Raw genomic sequence first — 22212 nt, forward strand, 5'->3', positions numbered from 1 at the left:
AATATGTGTTAATCAAGAAAACAGCAATTCTTCCCCGTTTATCCGAAACATCGCTCATGGAATGTGAGGACTAAAGAACAAAATAAGAGATGCGAGAGTTACGAGAATGTCGAAAGTAAACATAAGGTTCACTTACTATCTAACTTTCTGCTCTTTGTAGAATTTGTGGACGCTTGGACGGCGTCCCTCCATTATAAGTCCTATCATAAAAACAAACATATAAAAGATAGAAACAGATTTAAGGTGGTAAGGGCTGGGGTATGTGTGAAAAAGTTGAGAGAACGTCTCCAACATAACTTGGATATTATGCGTGTGTTGCGCGTACGTGCTTCCGGCAAGGTGGTCAACACTATTAGAGGTAAACAAAACAGAATAGGGAGACATCTAACTATTTGTAGGAAGTCGACTGGCCGAGAGGAAGAAGCAAACGATAATACCTTTAGTGTGTGGGGGGGGAAGCGATTCATTTGAGGGAGTGGAGGAGGCACAATTAAAAAAGCAATATGAAATTAATAAGAGAAACACTGGAATTGGTAGGAAGGAAACAGGAAAAGCTAGCGGATATTTTACATGAAAATCACGTGGACACCGGACATAACGAGGACTGAGGATATTATGTACAATTAAGGAAATATTAATCAGCAACGAAACGAGTGAAGTTCGAGGTGGCAATACAACAATAGTTGTAATCAACCTTTACGTTTCTAGATTTTTTTAGATGAGGATTGATAATTCGTATTATTTATTTATTAGAACTATTGTTCTCACCTTGAGTGTTATTTTTACAACATTTCGGCCGATGTAAATTCAGACGTTCGTCAGGTGTATCCACTAGAATCCGTGGCATAGTAGATAGAGTACTTGGTAAAATTCAGTTATACGTCACACTTTTCTGGAGATTGAAGGTTCAATCCTAAAGTGTGGGCGACACTCAAAATACAATTGTGAATTACATAGGACTTCTACCCAGTCATGACTGACGGTATGAGAGCATGCTACTCTCGTGGATTAAATAAAGGATTCTGGTTGAAATTCCGCGCACATTCCCGAGTTTGACGGAAACATTCCTGAGTTCAACAAGATACACCTGAAAGTTGAAGGTTACATTGACCGAAAAGTTGTGAAAATAACACTCAAGATGAGAACAGTAGTCTGAAGTATTCAAATAGTATGAATCAGGTTTACCAATTGTTATCACTGGAGCATGTTAGAAACTAGATGGACTTATTGTCACTAGAGAATCTATCGCAATGTTTGGTTAGCGAAATTCATTTAATTATTGTGTCATTACATATTATTTACATATCCCAGTGCAGGTTAGACACAATGTCAGGAGTGGTTTTGAAAATCTAGTGCAGTACGATTATTATACTATGATCCACATAAAAATGCCTGAGCAGTCCCGTTAACATTCTCTGCTAGGGCGTCCTATTAGAAAAAACTAACCCCTTCTAAGAAATAAGATAAAGCCTGAGATGGTTGACTTCCTAGGTCTGAATAAAATCTCTTGGACATTGTCACAGACATCCGTTACCAACACCGACACAGACTGTGCCAAGTAAATATTATTGACTTCTTTGCCAGGGTGTCAGATAAAAGGTCACGTGTGGTTTTGAGAAGCTAGCACAATGGGATAAACGCACTCTTGCCTACAAAAAATGCCTAAGTAGTTCTGTCGACATTCTCCAGTTGGGGGAGTTTTATGTGATTAGCAATAGAATAACCCCTTCTTAGAGAGAAGATAAAGCCTGGGATGATGAACCACGTAGGACTGAAGAGAAGTAGCAGCAACAAAACCATTGTTGGATTGTATCCTAATTTGATGATGGCATATTGCCTCGTTACATGGATGCTTTTTAATTTTATGAATATTCATAATATTGGTAACAGAGTTGCTATGTATGACCAAGTCAAAAGCCGTTATCTGACAACCCATTACTTGTGTACTTTCTGTAAATGCATGATCTTTTAAATACTACCTCTTTGTTGTCTTATTCAGCCCTCTAACATCTTAACAATCAGCTAGATAATTAACTGATCCAGCAAAATGATTTGCGCCATTATTTTGAGGCTCTCGGAATGCATTACACTTATTCGTGAGAATAAGATCGTGGGCGTAGTATCTCTATCATTAGTTAAGTGCATGACATAGTAAATTTACTTGTTTCTCATCCAAGTAAATCGAAGAATAGGTATCGGAGTTCAGTGCCCAGCTGAGTCATATCAAATGATACTTGATACCTACTTACTAAATACACAGTAGTATATGTGAGGATCAAGAGTAAGTGGAGTAACCCTCCCCCTCACCGCCCTCACCGCCCTCACCGCCAATTTTTTTTCTCCCCTATTTAGGACATAACCCCTCCCCCCCCCTCCATTTAGAGGCTGCCCGCGAAACCCTGGTTCCTTTACAAACCAGAGTGAAACGGGTAGTCTAGCATTTCAGATAGGGTTGGGAGGGCCTTACTAACCGGGTTTTTTTTCCCCCCAAGTCCCTCGACACAAATGAAATTTTATTAATATTGTTATCTTTTTTGTATTTTTTTATATAAATAAAAAATGTTTTAAAATTGGGTCTAAGTAGGAACACCCACCTCTCACCACACACACATAAATACAAATTTAAAGATGCTGGTCGAGAGAAAAATCATTTAAAATTTACAACAGAGACAAGATGGATCAACCAACCTCACTATCCCCGCTTCTTTTTGAGTTGGCCTTGTGCCTAAGTTTTCTGTTCATTTTCCCAACTGTTTTTTTTTCCTGTGAATAAAAATTTAATATCTCAAAGTGTAGTATCTGTTCTTACTACATGCTGTACTTATGTTTGTAACTTTGTGATATAAAGTGGGGGATCACTTTTCTATATTAATTAAATGTAAAATGATCACCCACTTTACAACCAGTCAGTCTCAAAGCCATTCAAGCTATTGTCCAGATCATTCAAGTTGTTTTTGAAGGATTCCAGTTATTTTTTAAGCATTCAAGTCATTCTTAAGGTCATTCAATTCATCCTTAAGTTCATTAAAGTCATTCTAAGTCATTTACTTTTTATTTATTTAAGTCATTTCAGCCCATTTTTTGGTCATTTTAGTTTATCTTTAAGAATTTCATGTCAATCCTACATTCACGCATTCATTCATTACACGAGAGCATGTGGCTAATGGCTATCGGCCTTGTTTTTTATGGGATATATTTATTTATTTATTTTTATTATTAAATATTATTTTATGTGCATAAAAGTATACCTATGGACTCGCATGTTTCTGGCTTTTAGCCGTCGTTATATATATATATATATATATATATATATATATATATATATATACATACATATATATATATATATATATGTGTATATACATTTATATATACTTCATCCAATTTACCACATTTCCACTACTAACGATTACTACAGTATTTTCTTATTGACTTTTGTACACTCGTAAATCCTTATCCTCGAGTAGACTCCAGGCCTTGATAAGTAGTGACCCCCTTTGTAAAAAAAAAAAAAATGAAGAGACTTAAACTTGAAAAATTTCGAGGGAATATCCCCATAAAATTATTTTATATATATATATATATATATATATATATATATATATATATATATATATATATATATATATATATATATATATATATATATATATATATATACATACATTAGTCTTCATTATAGAGTGGAGGATTGTTTAGCATATATCAACAGTTTCATCGTTTTTGTTTTTTGTTTGTTTTTTTATTGCTGTTTTTAATTTAGTGTTAATTTTTTTTTTTGTTTTTTTTTTTTTTAGGTGTTGAATTATTGTCCAAAAGACATGAAAGCAGATATATGCGTCCACTTAAACCGGAAAGTTTTCTGCGAACATCCAGCCTTTCGATTAGCCAGTGATGGATGCCTCCGCGCATTAGCGATGCATTTTACTATGACTCACAGTGCACCGGGTGACCTTATTTACCACCAAGGAGAAAGTTTAGACTCACTTTGTTTTGTGGTGTCTGGCTCCTTGGAAGTCATTCAAGATGACGAAGTTATCGCTATTTTAGGTAAGTATACATTTTTGCATTTATACTTTATTATTCTATATCAACACTTATTCTAGATTATCTTATATCAATATTTTATTCTATATCAACAGTTGTTTACCATTTTTACGATTCTTCTTCTTCATCTTATTATTATTATGAAAATGGAAATGGAGAGACTGGTAGAGCTCGTAGTGATATACTCGGAAGACGTCAGGATGGAGTTTGGGATTAGTAAATGTTTGATGCTGGTAATGAAAAGGGGAGTAAAGGTTCATTCGAATGGAATAGTGCTGCCAAATGGAGAAATCATGAAAGAAATGGGAGATATAGGATATAAGTATTTGGGAGTGTTGGAGGGTGTAGGCATCATGAACAGAGAAATGAAGGAGAAAGTCAGGAAGGAGTATCTTAGAAGAGTGAAACTAATTGCAAAGTCGAAATTGTATGGAGGAAACCTAATGAAAGTGTTGAATGCATGGGCAGTGAGTGTTTTGAGATACAGTGCGAGAATTTTTTAGAATGGTCTGACAAGGATTTGCATGCCATGGATATCAAAACAAGTTTTAGTAATGTTTGGTATATTTCACATTCGAAGTAGCGTAGCAAGGCTGTATCAAAAGAGGAAAGATGGTGGGAGAGGATTGAAAAGTGTAAAAGATTGTGTTAGAACCTAGGAGATGTCATTGAAGGAGCATATGGTTAGAAGTGAGGAGTGGATGCTTAAGGTTGTGGCCAATGAAGTGGAGGTATGTGAGATCAAGGCTGATTATGTGAAACGTATGGATAGAGAAAGAGCAGATGAACTGGCTTGGAAGAAAATGCGTGGAAGGTTCTTCCAGGATATAGCAGAAGTGGCTGATAAAAGATCATGGCAATGGCGTAGAGCTGGGTATCTGGCTAAGAGTACTGAAGCTTTTGTTTGTGCAGCAGAAGAGCAGGTATTAAGAACACGATTGTTTAAAAAAGTGGTTCTAGGAGAGAAAGTTGCTGCAGAATTGTGGATTTATGGTATGACCTCAGAGTCAATTGCACATCTTGCAGCAGGGTGTAGTGGACTGGCCCAGAGAGAGTACCGCAAAAGACACGATCGCTTGGGACTCTGGATATATTGGAAGGTATGTAAGAAGGTTGGGGTGAAGTGTGCTAGAAAATGGTTTGAGGAGGTGCCTGATGAATTGAGAACAAGTGAGGATGGAAATGTAGGGGTATGGTAGGACAAAAGTGTCATAACGACCAAGCAATTGAAGCATAATCATCCGGATTTGGTCGTCATTAGCAAGGTCTCAAAAAACTGGCAGATTGTAGACTTCTCAGTACCCTGGGACAGGAATATGAGAGAGAAGAAGAACGAGAAGTGGAGCAATTATGCTCCATTGGCCTTGGAGAGATGGGGTTAAAACACAAATAATACCGATTGTAGTAGGTACGCTAGGAGTAGTATCAAGTTGTCTGGAAGCACAATTGAAAAAACTACAAATCCCTGATGTTTTAGGCGGCCTTCAGATTTCTGCTATTGTAGGTACCACCAACATCTTTAGAAAAACCCTTGATCTTTGAAGCTCCTGGTTTGGAGCTGGGATTGAGGGAAATCGTCTGGAAATGAATCCCATCACTTACCAGGGAGACGTTGATAAACGAAATCAGAATTATTATTATTATTATTATTATTATTATTATTATTATTATTATTATCATTATCATTATTATCATTACTACTACTACTACTACTACTATTATTATTATTATCATTACTACTATTATTATTACTACTGCTACTATTATTGTTATTATTATCATTACTATTATTATTACTACTACTATTATTATTATTATCATTATTATTATTACTACTACTACTATTATTATTATTATTGTTATTATTACTACTATTATTATTATTATTTTATTATCATTATTATTATTATTATTATTATTACTACTATTATTATCATTATTATCATTATTATTATTTTTATTATCATTATTATTATTACTACTATTACTATTATTATTATTATTTTATTATCATTATTATTATTACTACTGCTACTATTATTATTATTATCATTTTTATTATTATTATTATTACTACTATTATTATTATTATTATCATTATTATTATTACTACTATTATTATTATTATCATTATTATTATTATTATTTTTATTATCATTATTATTATAACTACTATTACTATTATTATTATAATTATTTTTATTATTATTATTATTTTATTATCATTATTATTATTACTACTATTATTATTATTTTATTATCATTATTATTATTACTACTATCATTATTATTATTACTACTACTACTACTATTATTATTATTATTACTTTTATTATTATTATTATTACTACTATTATTATTATTATTTTATTATCATTATTATTATTATTATTATTTTATCATCATTATCATTATTATTATTATTATTATTATTATTTTATTATCATTATTATTATTACTACTACTGCTACTATTATTATTATTATTATTACTACTACTACTGCTACTATTATTATTATTATTATTATTATTATTACTACTACTATTATTATTATCATCATTATTATTACTACTGCTACTACTATTATTATTATTATCATCATTATTATTATTATTATTATTATTATTATTATTATTATTATTATTATTATTATTATTATTGATACTCACTAGGAATTCTCACACTATCATCAGAAATTAATCACTGACAACAACGTTGGTGTACCCTGAGGTTTTGGTGATAACAAGTCTACTCAGATTTCCAGTACACTCTTCCTCTTTCGATAACCTTTGCAAATGAACTTGCTTTATCGCAGCAGCCATGTATCATTGACTCTTGCTGGCAACGACCCTTGCTCTTCCATGGAATTTGGCTAGCAACATGCATTCGCAAGGTCTTAGTTCTTTTCGCTTTTTAGTGGCAGTCTAATTAATGCTCTCTCTCTCTCTCTCTCTCTCTCTCTCTCTATATATATATATATATATATATATATATATATATATATATATATATATATATATATATATATATATATATATATATATATATATATATGAATCCTCGGTTTTCCATCCTCCTCGACTATTTGGTGTGGTGCCAGTCGATGCCGACACTATTGGGAGGATGTCAAACAAGTACAAGTCAGTATAGTGCTATGATTAGGGTTAAGTAAGTTATTTTAAGTTCGAGCCTACTTAAATACCCTTGTTATTCGTAATTATGAGAACAGTATTGATGTTACTTTTTGGTTTCACTAAGGGACAGCATTTATCAAAGCTGAAAGCCACTCGAAAATAAAGATTAAAGAGATAGATAGATTATCAGGTGAATGATGAAGAATATTATGAAACGATTGAAAATGATGAATGAAAGGAATACTGACTTCTGTGTTTAAGACTTAAGTATGATACACTGGTTGACTGACCAACAACCTGACACAATTAGATATGCTGGGACACTGTTTCTTCTCTACATAAATGACCTTCCAGAGAATATCATTAAAAAAATTTAACATTTATGCTGATGATACCACCTTCTATTCTGGTATTACTTCTCACTCATCTTTCCTGGATCAGTTGAAATGTGCAGTTGGTCTAGAAGTTGATCTGGGTTCAGTTATGGATTGGGATAAGAAATGGCTTGTTTCGTTTAATTTTGTTAAGACTCAGTTATTGTCTTTCAATTGCAAATGTGTCACTTTTCTTCCTGATATTCTTGTGGGCGGCTCTGCTCTTGATACTACAAATACTATTATGACATGTGTTCCTCAGAATTGTCTGATCTATTCCCTGATTACTTTGTTTCAGCTCATTTGACTTGTTTGTCTAGAGGTTTCCATCAATTTGTTGTGTTAATGCCTCATTATAATACAGCTTCCTATTCCAGTAGCTTCTTTCTAAGTACTGCAAAGTTATGGAACTCTCTTCCTGCTCACTGTTTTCTTTCTACGTTTAACCTTAGTCTCACCAAGACTAAGGTCAATAGGCATCTCCTGTCTTTACAAGTATCATATGTTGTTCTTGTTAGCTCCTTACATCAAGTAGTTTCATGCCTTGTCTCAAGCAATTTCCATAAAAAAAAACTCATCTTCATCATCATGTAGTTATAGTAGTATCACAGGTACTAGTGACAGCATTTCATTCTGTTCTCCATCACATTAGGTAGGTCTCCATAGTTGCCTTGTGTGTCCTTTACTAGTTGCTTGATACAAGTTCTGTGGACTGAACTGCATCCCTGTTTTGGCATCCAGAAATAATCATTGCTGACAATTTCATCTTTAGCCCTTTAGCACTGACCAGCAAATCTGGGTCTTCTCTCTCTGATCATGGTTAAGATCTGAAGGGGGTAAAAAGAGCTGTTACTTTCATTGTTAGTCTTGACAGGTTCAATCAACCATGAATCCTCATTCAAGGAAAACAGAATAGAAAACAATGAAATACCTAAAGTACTTAGGCGGCCATTATGTGATCGCCATAGTAACATTGAGGTACCAGGATGCAAGTGAGATAGAGTTGAAAGGGGGCAGGAGGACAAGCCGTGTGGTTAAGCTGCATGTACATGTAAACATTAAAGGGTGTTGGGAATGAGGTAAAAATATTGTTTTTCTCTCAAGTGAACTGCGCGTGCCGTCTAAAGAACAAACTCTCTGCTCTATAATAAAGCTAAATGTGTATTTATTTTTAATATCTCTTTATATTTAGTTGTTTGGTCGTTTTTTTTATGGCATATCAACCCTTTTCGAGCTATTTGATGCCTAATCAAGTCATTTTCAAAAACAAAAAGTTTTTAAGCTTCAAGTTGTTTATATTTTCAAATATTTATTCACGGTGTTTGGTTTGGTTGTTTTGTAAAGAAAATTGTTGTTTTTATATTTGGCTTTACAGGACATGATTGAGTTTTGCAAAAGAAAAGGAGAAAAAACAATAACATCAATGTTTGCTGCATTTTAGGTCAGGAAGCCGATATCTTCAGACGGTCTGATCTCATAGCACCAGTTCTATTTATATAAACTTGTGTATGTGTTTTTACATGTATATGTACAGAATTCACTCCTAAAGTACTTAACCGATCATTATGAATTTTGGAACATAGCTGATAGGCATAAGAGAGTCATAATGTGGATTATAGTTAGTTTAATTGGATTAATTAGGTTTCAAGGACTAATTCAGGTCTATACCTGTTTCTTCCGGTTGTAAACAAACAGGTAATAAACCTGATGTATGCTTTGTCATATAAACATTGTTCCATAAGTAAAGCCTCCTATTTTTGTTTCCACAAAAAGTTGAACAGCTACGAAAACATGAGTGGTAACATTCAAACAACGATTTTTTGTGCTCCAGAATTTATTTTTCGACACAGTAACCACCATCCCCAATGCACTTTTGCCAGGAATTCAATGATGCATCTCAGCTTCTGATACATGTCCATAACAGGTTTGCTTTCTTAGAATCTCACACCGTCAATACCTGCAACAGAAAGATGAAACTTTCAGGTCATGAATTCATAATTTCAGTCATCATAACAATGCAATTTACAACCTACTCTGATCCATTAGAGTGGAATAAAAAGTAGAAGTCATTAATTTTGGAACGCCCCTCATATATGCATTTGTGTGCAAAGGAGCAAAAACAGTCTATCACGTAGATAAGTGAATTTGAATATAGCAGTGGCGTTCCCATGTTACTGCTATTGCTAATAAAAAAAAGACAACAAAAATTAACTGTATATGTATGTGTGAGCGCGTGCATGTTTCTATTCCATTACACACTGTTTATACGTGCCTTTTAGCCCTTCCCCGCAGGACAAAATCATTTCAAGTGATGAGGGGAAGCGAGAAAGTAAGTAGCAAATCAAACAACCACCATAGATTCATCTCACCACCTGAAATGAATTTGGAAAGAAAACCATCACTCTAAAAAAAACAAAAATACCTAAGGTAGATTTTTTTTTTTTTTTTTGCAACTACACTATGACAGCAAAATCCAAATTTTTAATATTGAATTTTAAGGCAAACCAATGGTCTCTACTTAAATGTCATCGAAAACTCGTGTGTTTTTTTTTTTTTTAAATAATTTGGTAATATTTAAGTAGTTACTAACTTGACAATTAATTAGATATTGATTTTAGTTGACATTGATACCAAAGTCAGTAGATACCATTGTTTTGTTTTTTTTAATCTATTTTTTTCTTTTTCGGAATTTCGCTATTATAGTGTATCTATACCTTTTTTTTTTATATATAAAAAATGAAATTACTGCTGTAATTCTGTGATCTATATATCAATACCACAGTACCTTTAACGCATGTAGTGTGTCACGGTTTCCGCATTATAAATTATCCAGTCGGGAGATCCTATTTCATAAAAAGGGAGGTAGAAGGTGATAACATACTACAAACATTAAATTAGTATTATTGTATAGATATGCTAATTTAATGTTCGTGGTAGGTTATGACCTTTTATCCTCCTTTTTAATGCTATAATAAAAAAAATAGTGCCGCTTTTGAGCCGTTCGTGAAACTAAAATATACTTTCTTGGTCTTCTGGCTATGATCTAAGGGTAGTATCTGTTCTGTCTAAAGACAGTATAATAATATTGTGGTGTTTCTGTTCATGCTGGGCGTCCATACAATGGAAATATGTCACAGACTCCTATATTGGAAATAAACCGTAATAACCAGATATATTCTGACACTACATTAACCATATTATTTAGATAAATATTTTTACAGTTTTAACAAAAGGACTACAATAATATCGCGAGGTCTCCATTCACACTAAACACCCACAGAATGCTAAGGTCCTGGATATGACCTTAAACTATACCCGATGGTGAGACTCAAGCTTGCGGGATTTGGGGAGTGTGGAGCCACCCTTTAATTGCCTTTGCTCCCAGGTCCACTCTGACCCGGACTGGTAGTACCTGTTAGGGTCCCAACTATGGGTTAAATAGAAACTGACTTAAAAAAAATATATATACTCTATTAAAAAAAATTTCTTCAAAATCACTGGATTCGGCATTAAATAACCTGAAAAGAGTTGATATGCCATAAAACAAAACCAACCAACCAACCAACCAACCAACAAAAAAAATGCTAAACAGCAACATATTGAATACGAAAGATGCCGCTGTGGAATTACCACACACGCGCACGCGTGCTCGCGCGTGTGGGGGGGGCAATGTATTGGAATCGAGAATCTGAAAAATTTGAACTTTTGGGGGTAATAATATCGCGGGGCCCCCATTCACGCTGAACGTCGGCAGAATGCCCAGCACCAATATATTACGTATGAAAAATGTCGCTGTGAAATTTCCGGCCAGTTGTATATGAATATTTTAGTAATGTGTCTTGATGATTAGCGAGTGTGAACACTGGCGAAGCATAATAATTTTTTTTTCTGTTATTTTTATTTTTTTTTACATACACTGTAACATAGATACAGGGATCGATAAGCAGGCAGCTAACTTATTTTGCGCATGAAACGTTTAAATGTTCTAATTAGTTCGTATTGTGTAGGTATAAGTCAGCAGAAGGGAGGAGTACGCCATGTTTTTTTATGTTGGAGGGACGGAGAGAGACATTTAATATTCCTGACCAAGACTTTGTAAACTGGTTTAACTAGACACATTTTTTAACTCTATTTTTAGCACCAGATTATTAGCAATTCACCAAATACAGTTTTTTTTTCTTCAATCTTTTTTTTAGTCCTTAAACATTAACTGTATATTATACATATTATTAAATGTATATTATATATATATTATTAAATGTATATTATATATATTATTAAATGTATATTATACATATTATTAAATGTATATCATATATATTATTAAATGTATATTATACATTATTATTAACTAACTGTACCAAACTGGCGTTGCCCTGGATCAATTATGTTCCAATTTGCTTTCTAAATATATAAAATTTTCTTTTTCTTTTCACCTTTCTTATAATCTTTATTCTAGCTGAATAGTAAATGTCTGGCGTCCAACTATTCAGCTAAAAAACCAAGGTCTTATGTAGGACATGAAAAGAAACAGGAATCTAAAGAAGATCTCCATTATTTCAGTAACTATAGGAGCAATTGGACTCATTAAAAAATAATCTGGCAAATAAACAAGTGCAAGAGATATACAAACAATTATGATTAAAGGGACGCTTAAAATCTTAAAAAGACCTCTCGGTTGGAATGTACAACATTTTTGTTATCTTTATATTTTTATGCTGTCTGTCTGTCTGTCTGTCTGTCTGTCTGTCTGTCTGTCTCTCTCTCTCTCTCTCTCTCTCTCTCTCTCTTTATATATATATATATATATATATATATGTGTGGAATGCTAAATATTTTTGTTTCGATTCTAGTTGATGACACCCAAGTCATATTTTTTTTACTTTTGAAATCACTTCTATATATTGGGTACAATATAATAATCAATAGCGAATGGCCTCTATAACAATAAATACGAAATCTGCATGAATTAAAATGTCATGTTTAAGCGTATTTTATGACTGGGCAACGGCAGACGACCTGCTAGTATGATATAGATTAACAAGTTACAAGCATAACAAATGAAAATCAGAATCAAAGTTTAATTTATCAGCTTAAGTGTTATTTAGATCTAGCTGTTAAAATCTTACAAGAAACTTTACAGAAAAAAAAACAAGCATGAATTAGTGACTATATTTACAGGAACATCCTAAGCGGAGAGTTTGTGCAGCAGAGATGTTTGTTCACATTACATTTAAATTTCTGCATGTTGGTACGATCTGGAAAACAATGAACAGGGAGAGAATTCCAAAGGCTACTCTAATAAGGAGGAGCCTCATTAGACTAGAAAGTCTATTAACACCGGGACACCTTTACATTGAAGAGGTGGGATTTTGCTGATTGTTAGGTCAGTCAGGAGTATTTACTAGTGCAGCAAGTTCGTCTGAACACATTCGATTGAAGTAGTTGTGAAATAAGCACGGAGATGTAACATTGCAATGATGGGGCAGGGGCTGGCACTTAGTTGAAAGTGTGAAAGATTAGAGACTCTTCTATAGTCCCTGTCCAAGAAGAGAGAGAGGCTAGTAGTTCGTGTGTCAGTCCAGATCTGACAACAATACTCCATGCATAGGCGAATGATGAATTGCAAAGATATAAGATACTAGTAGGTGTAAGAACTTTTCTAGCATGGTAGAGGGAGCACACTTTCTTTGCAGTAGACTTAGCAATGTCTTCTATGTATCTTTCTGTATGCTGTTTCATATGACACAACACTTCACCCTTATTTTATATCCTGTATCTCTCTCTCTCTCTCTCTCTCTCTCTCTCTCTCTATATATATATATATATATATATATATATATATATATATATATATATATATAGTAGTAAGTTATAAAATATATATATATTTTTTTTTTTACACAGTGATCACCACTTATCAAGGCCCGGAAGCCACTCAGGGATAAGGGTTATTGCAAGTACATTACATTAGTGTGGAGATTTGATGAAGTGTTTACTTAAGGGGGCGGTTCATTAGGAATTTGTTAACATTAGACTTGAAGACATCCAAGTTGTAGTCCGGAGGGAAGCAGGCAGACGGAACAGAGTTCCACAGGCGTGCAGTTCTAAGAAAGAAGCTTTGTTCATGGAATCCGCGTTTTGATTTAGGCACAGATATAGAGTGGGGGAAATTTTTCACAGTGGATTCAGCTAGACGGGTGTTTTTCGTGAAAGATTGGCGAAGGGGACCAGGGATTGGAGTTCAGACGAGCACCTGCCATGAAAATAACGATAAAATAAGGATAGGCTCGCAACGTCTCTTCTGTGGGAGAGGGGTTGCAGGGTAGAGAAAAGGGCATCCCCACTAAACCACGAAGTCTATTTTGTACTCTGTCAAGGCATGATAGGCTGTTTTTGGCAGCTCCTGCCCAGATATGGCAACAGTATTTCATCCTTGGACGTACTTGGCTTTTATATAGATAGAGAATTGCATCAGTAGTGAGATATCTTCTGGAGCGGTAGAAGGATCCCACCATCTTTCCAGCGACCTTGGCAACAGACTTGATGTACGTGTTCCATTTCAGATCAGGAGTAAAGGTCAAACCCAGAAGCTTGTCAAAACACGGGGCCTCACCCAGACAAGAGCCATCCATCACAATTGATGCCAGCTGGGGATCAGAGCGTTGATGATGTAAGGATAGGAGTTTGGTTTTGGATGCATTAAAGGTAACTAGCCACATCTTCCCCCACTGAACCACGCGCTCGAGATCAGAGGAGAGAGAATCAGAGAGAACTTCGTCATTTACAGCCTTTGATGTGTTGCCATAGATGGTCGTGTCATCAGCATAGATGTCAATGAATGATTTAAGTATGTGTTTAGGGAGGTCATTGATGTAGATCAGGAAGAGAGTTGGGCCCAGGATTGACCTCTGAGGGACTCCAGCATTTATATTGCAGGCCTCCGATTTTTGTCCATCGACCACTACTCTTATGAGCCTATCAGAGAGAAATGATTTAATGATTGAGAAAACATTTCCAGTTATACCGTAGCTGGAAATCTTGTGAAGTAGACCCTTATGCCATACCTTGTCGAAGGCCTTTGATATGTCAAGAGCAATTGCCCTAGAAAGGAAGCCTTTGTCAAGAGATTCACTAATCCTGTGAGATATAACCGTCAGCACATCTGCGGTAGATCTTGCAGAGCGGAAACCATATTGTGTGTCACTAAGAAGGTTATTCCTGCTGAGGTGGTTGACTATTTCTCTATTTAATATTGATTCCAGCAACTTACTCATAACACAGAGAAGACTTATTGGTCTGTACTGAGAGGGAGATGACTTATCACCTGAATTCTTAAATACAGGGCAAACTGATGACGTCTTCCAGGGGGTCGGAAAGCACTTCTCCTTAAGGCAGCGCTTAAATAGTTTCGTAAGTATGGGAGCAAGTTCTGGTTGAAGCTTTTTTAACACTATAATTGGAATGCCATCAGGGCCAGTTGCTTTACTGGAATCTAGGTTTTTTATAAGCTTGGCGACCTCATGCACGGATATTTGTATGTTACCTAGCTTGTTCTGTGTTATAGGAGGAAATATGGGGAGTTGATGGCCTTCGTCGCATAGGGTAGAATTAGCTGCAAAGTTCTTTGCAAATAGTTTGGCCTTGTCTGACGCTGACGAGATGACCTCTGATCCATTGATAATGGTTGGGATAGAACGCACACTTCTGTTCAGGATCCTATTTGTTATTTGCCAAAACTGGTGGGAACCAAGCCGCTGATCAGCTACCTTGGATTTAACAGACTGGGCATATAGCTCTCTTGCATTTTTTATTACTCTTTTACAGTGGTTGCTGGCAGTCCTGAAAGCAGCTTTAGTCTCAGTGCATCTATTACGTTGGTAGCTATGGAAAAAGTGATTTCTGTGCGCGATAGCAGCAGCACATTCTGGGGAGAACCATGGCTGGCTGTTAGGTTTTTGTTGGAATTTTTTAGATGGTATGAATTGGTCTATGCCTACAATTAACCATTCGGTCTGATCTGATACGATAGAGGACACTTCCTTTTTAAACATGGAGTGCAGAGGTAAATCAGATATGAATGTACGGAAGCTATCCCAGTCAGCCATAGAGTATCGGTATATAGTACGGTGGAGGGGTACGTCTGGGGGCTTCTTACATTTCGTTTTTATCTTAACTGATACGACGGAGTGGTCGGAGGATCCTAGAGGAGAATGAACGGTACATGAACATAGCTCAGGGGAAGTTGAGAGAAAAAGGTCTAAGAGGCTTGCATATTGATTGGGTGTATCGGGCACACGGGTGGGTTCGCGAACAATCTGAGTGAGGTCATAAGCAATGGCAAAATCATGACAAAACCTCCCCTCATCATCTGTCTTATTTGAATGGGTCAGCCATTCCACGTTATGGACGTTGAAGTCACCACAGATGTGGATGTTAGCCGAGGGATGTGAAGACAGTATGTGGTCTATTTTCTCAGATATGCTCTTAAAGATAGTAACTCCGCTGTTGTGGGGCCTATAGAGGGCAAATATAAATGCAGTGGTGTTAGCAAGTGCAACCCTGAAGCACATATAGGGTAAATTAGGATCTTCTCTAGAGATATCCCTGCCACATGGGAAGCCATCCTTAATGTAGGCACATATTCCATGCCCATGGCGATCTTGGGTGTCAGATTTAGCTGTTAAATTGGAGTATCCATTAATTATGAACTCATCTAGGGAAGTGGTCGGCCCTATTCCAGTTTCACTTAGAAATAATATGTCCGGTTTCGTCTCCTGTAATTGGGTTTCAACCTCTGGAAGGTTGGAACGTAGACCCCTGATATTGGAGAAGGAGACCTGGTAGTAGGGGTCTACGCTGGAAGATGGGGTTCTAGGTTTAATCAAGTTTTTATTCTGGAGATATTTCATGTTGAGGTTTTGGGATTTGTGGAATAGGTCGGCATACTTGGTTAGAGCAGTACAGAGAGGGAAAGTAAGAGAGAAAAAGACAGGAAAAATTTTTTTATTTGTAGCACACGAAAAGGTAAAGCCGTAACAATTACCCACTAGTATGGCATCGAGAGGCCCCACCAGAGACTACTGTGCATGGTCCAGATCCACTCACCAAATGGCAATACAGCAGTCCCAGTACTTTGCGCCTGCTGATAGGACAGCCTCCTTAGTGGTTAATCCAAGGTTCGGGTCCCTGACTATCAGGCGGATAACGTCAGCCCAGACAAAACGTTTACCTCCAGCACCCTTACTAGTGACATGGCCACAAGGACAGACAGAGACAGAAAAATTTCCGACATCTCAGACTACTGGTCACCAAGTACTACCGACCTTTAAGCAGCTTTTTCTTCACCCTTTGTCAGAAAAATCACTCATTGAATGAGGACTGAATGACAAAATAGGAGAAGCGAGAGTTACTGGAGCTGCCGATAACACATCCACTGTATTATCTACTCTCCATTTAAAAAAAAAAAAAAAAAGGGGGGGGAGGAAGGGGAATGGGTACAAGTGACTTATTTATATCTAAGTAGTAAGTCCGGTGCGAAGTTAATAATTCATGACACTTTTGGTGATAATCTCCCCTCCCATATTAATGGGTGGAAGTTTGTCGTTATCTATCTCGTTTGAATCATTAAAGTTTCATCTTATAATTAATTAAAATCCAATAATTAACAATTTGTAAAGTCTGCTTACTATTAATTTACATTAGAGTTTAAATATATATGGCGATTAAGCTACACTTATTATTCCGCATTTCATCCACTCCAGGATTCTTCAGGTTTATATCACCATATATATTTTATAGCTTACTAACTAGCTCTACCTACGTATTGAGCACTGTTGAAGTAAATACTTAAAGTTTACGCATGTGAGTAAATGAAGAAGTTATATGTTTGCAATTTTCTTTGTTTAAATAATGGGTCCAGTAAAAAAAATGTTGGTTTTTTTTTTGTTTTGTTTTTAATATCTATATAGGTCCGGTGGATCTGTTTATTAATAAACATATAAATTAATATATTTAATATTTTTTATAATTATAGAACATGAGCTTCAAATTCCACTCCAAAATAACTTCAAATTGTTATTAAATTAAAATCAAAACCGCTTCCAGTAGGCAGGCCATGAAAAATGAGAGAAACTGAACTGATAAGAAAAATGAAAAAGAAAAAAGAAAGAAGAAAAAGAAAAAAGATAAAGAAAAAAAGAAAAATCAAATTAATTGTAAACTTATAATCACAGGTTTACATACCAATTGATTGTTAGATAATTTTATTCTAAAGTATATATATATAAATAAGGGAGTAGTCACCAACAATGTGTATTTTTAAACATTATTTTATTATTCCGTGTCTTGGTTTTTCATTGAGAATTATGTTTGGATCATTGTAATAATGTTTTTAAGGCATTGAAATCGTTTTTACGCACGTTTCAGACGTTCTGTGAAGCGTCCTCGTCAGAAATTATTTTCAAATGTGTTGGAGATGTAAAAATGGTAATTTTCGTAGTTAATTTGAAGTTTTTCAAAGGGGTGGAGGCTTGTAAGTGTTTATTATTCATTGGCATGCTCAATTTTTATTACTCTTTTATTGGGCTAGTTGAGGGAGGCCGCTGACCTGGTTGTAGTCGCTCTCTCTTTCTGCTAATGTTTTTTTTCTTTTCCTTTAAGGTGGGGTAGGGTGTGTGTGTGTGTGTGTGTGTGTGTGTGTGTGTGTGTGTGTGTGTGTGTGTGTGTGTGTGCGCGCGCGCGTGTGTGTTTGCTTTTATTGGTTTGGGAATGTGTATATTGTTTTATAGTGTTATGAGGTTATTTGCTTCCTTAGGAAGGCGACTGTGATCCGAGGTCGTTACTAATGTGTATGTGCGAGGACGGGGGGGGGGGACCAGCTCTTCTGAAATAAGGGTAGGGGTGCTTTCATTCTATTTTGATATTCATTTTTTGGATTCTTGGATTTTAGTATTGTGATTTTTCGTTTTAGTCTTTTCGGGTATTCCTTATATTATGTTTGTTTAAAAATAGGGGTGTATTTAAAATATGTATAGGGGATTTTTTAATGTTTCTATTTATTTGTCTCCCCATGTGGGTATGGCCAGACCCAGGATCGGTTCCTAGTGTGGGGAAGACAAAATAGAATGAAAGCACCCCTACCCTTATTTCAGAAGAGCTGGTCCCCCCCCTCCTCACACAGAACGTCTGAAACGCGCGTAAAAACGATTTCAATGCCTTAAAAACATTATTACAATGATCCAAACATAATTCTCAATGAAAAACCAAGACAGAGAATAATAAAATAATGTTAAAAAATACACATTGTTGGTGACTACTCCCTTATTTAAATATACATCTTTCTTTCGTTGGAATTTCTTAACCCATTATATATATGTATATATATATATATATATATATATATATATATATATATATATATATATATATATATATATATGTCAGCCTTTTAAGAAACTCGTTTCTTATCATTGAGTACTTTCAGCTGAAATAAAGTCGGTCAATTTAGCTCATATGTGTAGATCATCATATAATGATTAGATCACTCTGACAGACGTTAAAATACATTTTAAAAAAATAAATGTTTAAATTTCAACAGCATTTCTCGTGATTAATGGTGGCTGAATGGATTAGGTCCTTGCTAATGAAGCCAGAGATGGCTTCTGTTATTAATCGTGACACCCTGCCCTGATGATTCCCGAAAGGATGAAACACTAGTGTCTGTAGGTATTTAATTATTATTATAGTAAATAATTATAATTATAATTATAATTATATATATATATATATATATATATATATATATATATATATATATATATATATATACACAGAAAATTTAGATGAGATAAGTTATCTGTAAAAAAAGATACAAATGTTTATATTTTCGGTATTTTTCCTTATAATAGATCACACTGCTGGAATCCTTTTTTCCAAAAAAATATATGAACTAGCAGGACCTGTGGAAATTCCAGAGCAGTCTCTTCCAGATGTAATATATTGATCTTGGCATTCTGTGGATGTTCATGGAGATACCCTGATATTACCGTAGCTTTTATTAAAACTAAAAGTATTTATCTACGCTAGCAGGAACACCAGGCGTAACTCGGTTATAAAATACACTAAAATATGATATTTTAATTCATGCAGATTTCGTATATATTATTATAGAGTTAATTTTCTATCGATTCTTATTCATTATAAAGCTTGGCTTTCGTATAAGCTGTATCGATTGAAGAGATCTCTAATTGCTAGTAACTATCTCATTGAAACATGCTCATGAATGTGTAGCAATATATTAATGCTTATGTAAAAACAAACCGAAAGTACATCTTGCCCTACTTTGAAATATATATATATATATATATATATATATATATATATATATATATATATATATATATATATATATATAGGGTATCTCAATAAAATGTATACACTCTTTAAATGACCATAAAACCAACATTTATTATAAGAAAGAAAAGTTTTAAACATCAAAATAGTGTGAACAAATATAGAAACCAGTTAATTATCGAAAGTGTTCAAATTATTTGCCATTGTGGTCCATGAACAACTGACAATGCTCACTTATTAAATCGAAAACGTTCCTAGTTAGTTCAATTGGTATGTTGACACATCTTCTTTCAATGGTTGCTTTCAACTCATTCATTGTACTCGTTTTGTGGTGTGAATCCTGTGTTTAACATGCCGCCCGCCCCCAAAAAAGAGAAAAATCCATGGAGAGACTCAAATTTGCTGAGCGTGGACAGTACTCGATATTTCCTGTCCTAACTATCTGTTTCACAGGTGACTATTAAGATATGCACTTAAGTCATGATGATCATGGGGAAGTGTTTTATCCTGCTGGAGGTGCCATTCTTTATTTCTAACAATCGCTTGGGAACGTGGCATAGCATATTTAGTAGCAAGCTGACATAATTTAAAGAGTGTATACATTTTATTAGGACACCCGGTATATATATATATATATACTAGCATGGGTGCCCGGCGTTGCCCGGGTGTTTGGAGGTGTATGCTGAGCAAAACAAAAGGGGGTAATTTTTTAAACTTTGACCCCTATTATGACCCCTGAAAATTTATTGTTTTGGGCTCAAATCAAGTTATTAAGTTAGATCCATGTCCACGGAAGCTATATCTAAAATTTAAAGTGTGTAGACCCAAAATTGTCGGAGAAGTTTGGTAGAGTTCTCAAAGCTCAAATCGTTGAACTTTGACCCCTTAATCGCCAAATTTCTGGCTAAAAACCGATCACATAGATTTTTCCAAATCTCAGTACCCTGTATATCAAATTTCGAGTCTGTAGACTAAAAATTGACAGAGTTATTTCGTAGGGAAATGTACACAGACACACACACACACACACACTTTCACTTTTATAGATATATAGATTTAAAATTTGAGTCTGACAGAATGACAAAATTATATTGCAAACCGATATATTAAACAAACGAACTTCAAAGAGACAAATGAACACATAAGTAAAAACAATTTGTATTAGAAAACATTTATTATTCCACGTCTTTTTTTTACAGACCTGACGACTGAGGTTCGCTCTTAATAAAAATTGTTTTTTATAGTCTTAATTTTGACTTCCTTTTTCATAAAAAACTAAAAAAAAAATCAAGAAAGAAAAGAAATTTAATTTTATTTTTTCATTAATTTCTTTCTGTGCAAAGCAATTCTTTCAAACTTACTCTGTTTCCAAAATGTTTTTATTTTATTCCCCTCCCCCTTCATTCATTTTCCTCCGCATCCTGGCAAGATTACTGTACACATAGATTCGAAAAAATAGTCAAAAACAAATATATAAATAAATGTTATCAAAGGCAAGATAAGTTACTTTTCTACCTAACTGGATATCTTTTTTGTGTTTTTATTCAATGTAATATATTTATTCAGCTCGAAAAACATACAGTGTTTACCGATGTGTTGGAAAATTCAAGATGGCGTCTCACACCCTCTTTAACACCGTAAGTTTGGGAAAAGGTGTTATAAATAAAAAAAACTATACAAAATACTATTAAAACCCCGCCGAATATATGTCAATCTATGTCACGGTAACATATATTGAGCGAGTTTTTAACAGTATTTTAACAGGGCACATCGTAAAAACTGACCCATTAATTTTCCTGAAGTAAAAACTATATCGTTTTTAAACTTTTAAAACTGTACATTATAAAAAGAAAACTGTTCGAGTGATTTTTTTTTTTTTTTTTTTACATGGGTGTCACCACTTATCAAGGCCCAGAGGCCACTCAAGGATAAGGGTTAATAGGTATACATTAGTCATTGTGATTTTAGCATAGTAAACAGTGGGAATTTTGTAACTTGGATTACTTGAAAAAGAAAACTGTTCGAATGATTGAAAATGAAAACAAAATAACAATGTAAATATATTGATAAGAAAAAAACAAAAACAAACGAAGTTTCCGTTTCAGGAACCCGAGTTTAATTTTATGTCGTAATCATTCAACTCGTTAGCGGTTTTATTCAGCGATTAGGGATAACCATACGACATATCTAATTACCAAAGCGATTTTTTTTTAATTTTTTTTTTTTTTTTATTAAAACTAAACCTGTTTAGTTTTAATGAACAAATTTTTTTAAAGCCAACGCTTTAGTTATTTTGAGAGCG

At 34.5% G+C, this 22212-nt stretch overlaps 1 protein-coding gene across 1 annotated transcript in view; it reads left to right on the top strand.

The window, feature by feature from the left end:
* Window positions 1–22212, top strand: part of LOC145268400 (voltage-gated delayed rectifier potassium channel KCNH1-like) — a 186086-nt gene that overhangs the window by 141419 nt on the left and 22455 nt on the right. The window contains exon 8 of the mRNA XM_080123962.1: window positions 3798–4050. Coding sequence (XP_079980088.1) covers window positions 3798–4050 — 253 coding nt within the window. The remainder of the gene's footprint in view (window positions 1–3797; window positions 4051–22212) is intronic.

Source organism: Euprymna scolopes, chromosome 43 (assembly GCF_053919585.1).
Source record: "Euprymna scolopes isolate OS-2025 chromosome 43, ASM5391958v1, whole genome shotgun sequence".
Taxonomy (NCBI): Eukaryota; Metazoa; Mollusca; class Cephalopoda; order Sepiida; family Sepiolidae; genus Euprymna; species Euprymna scolopes.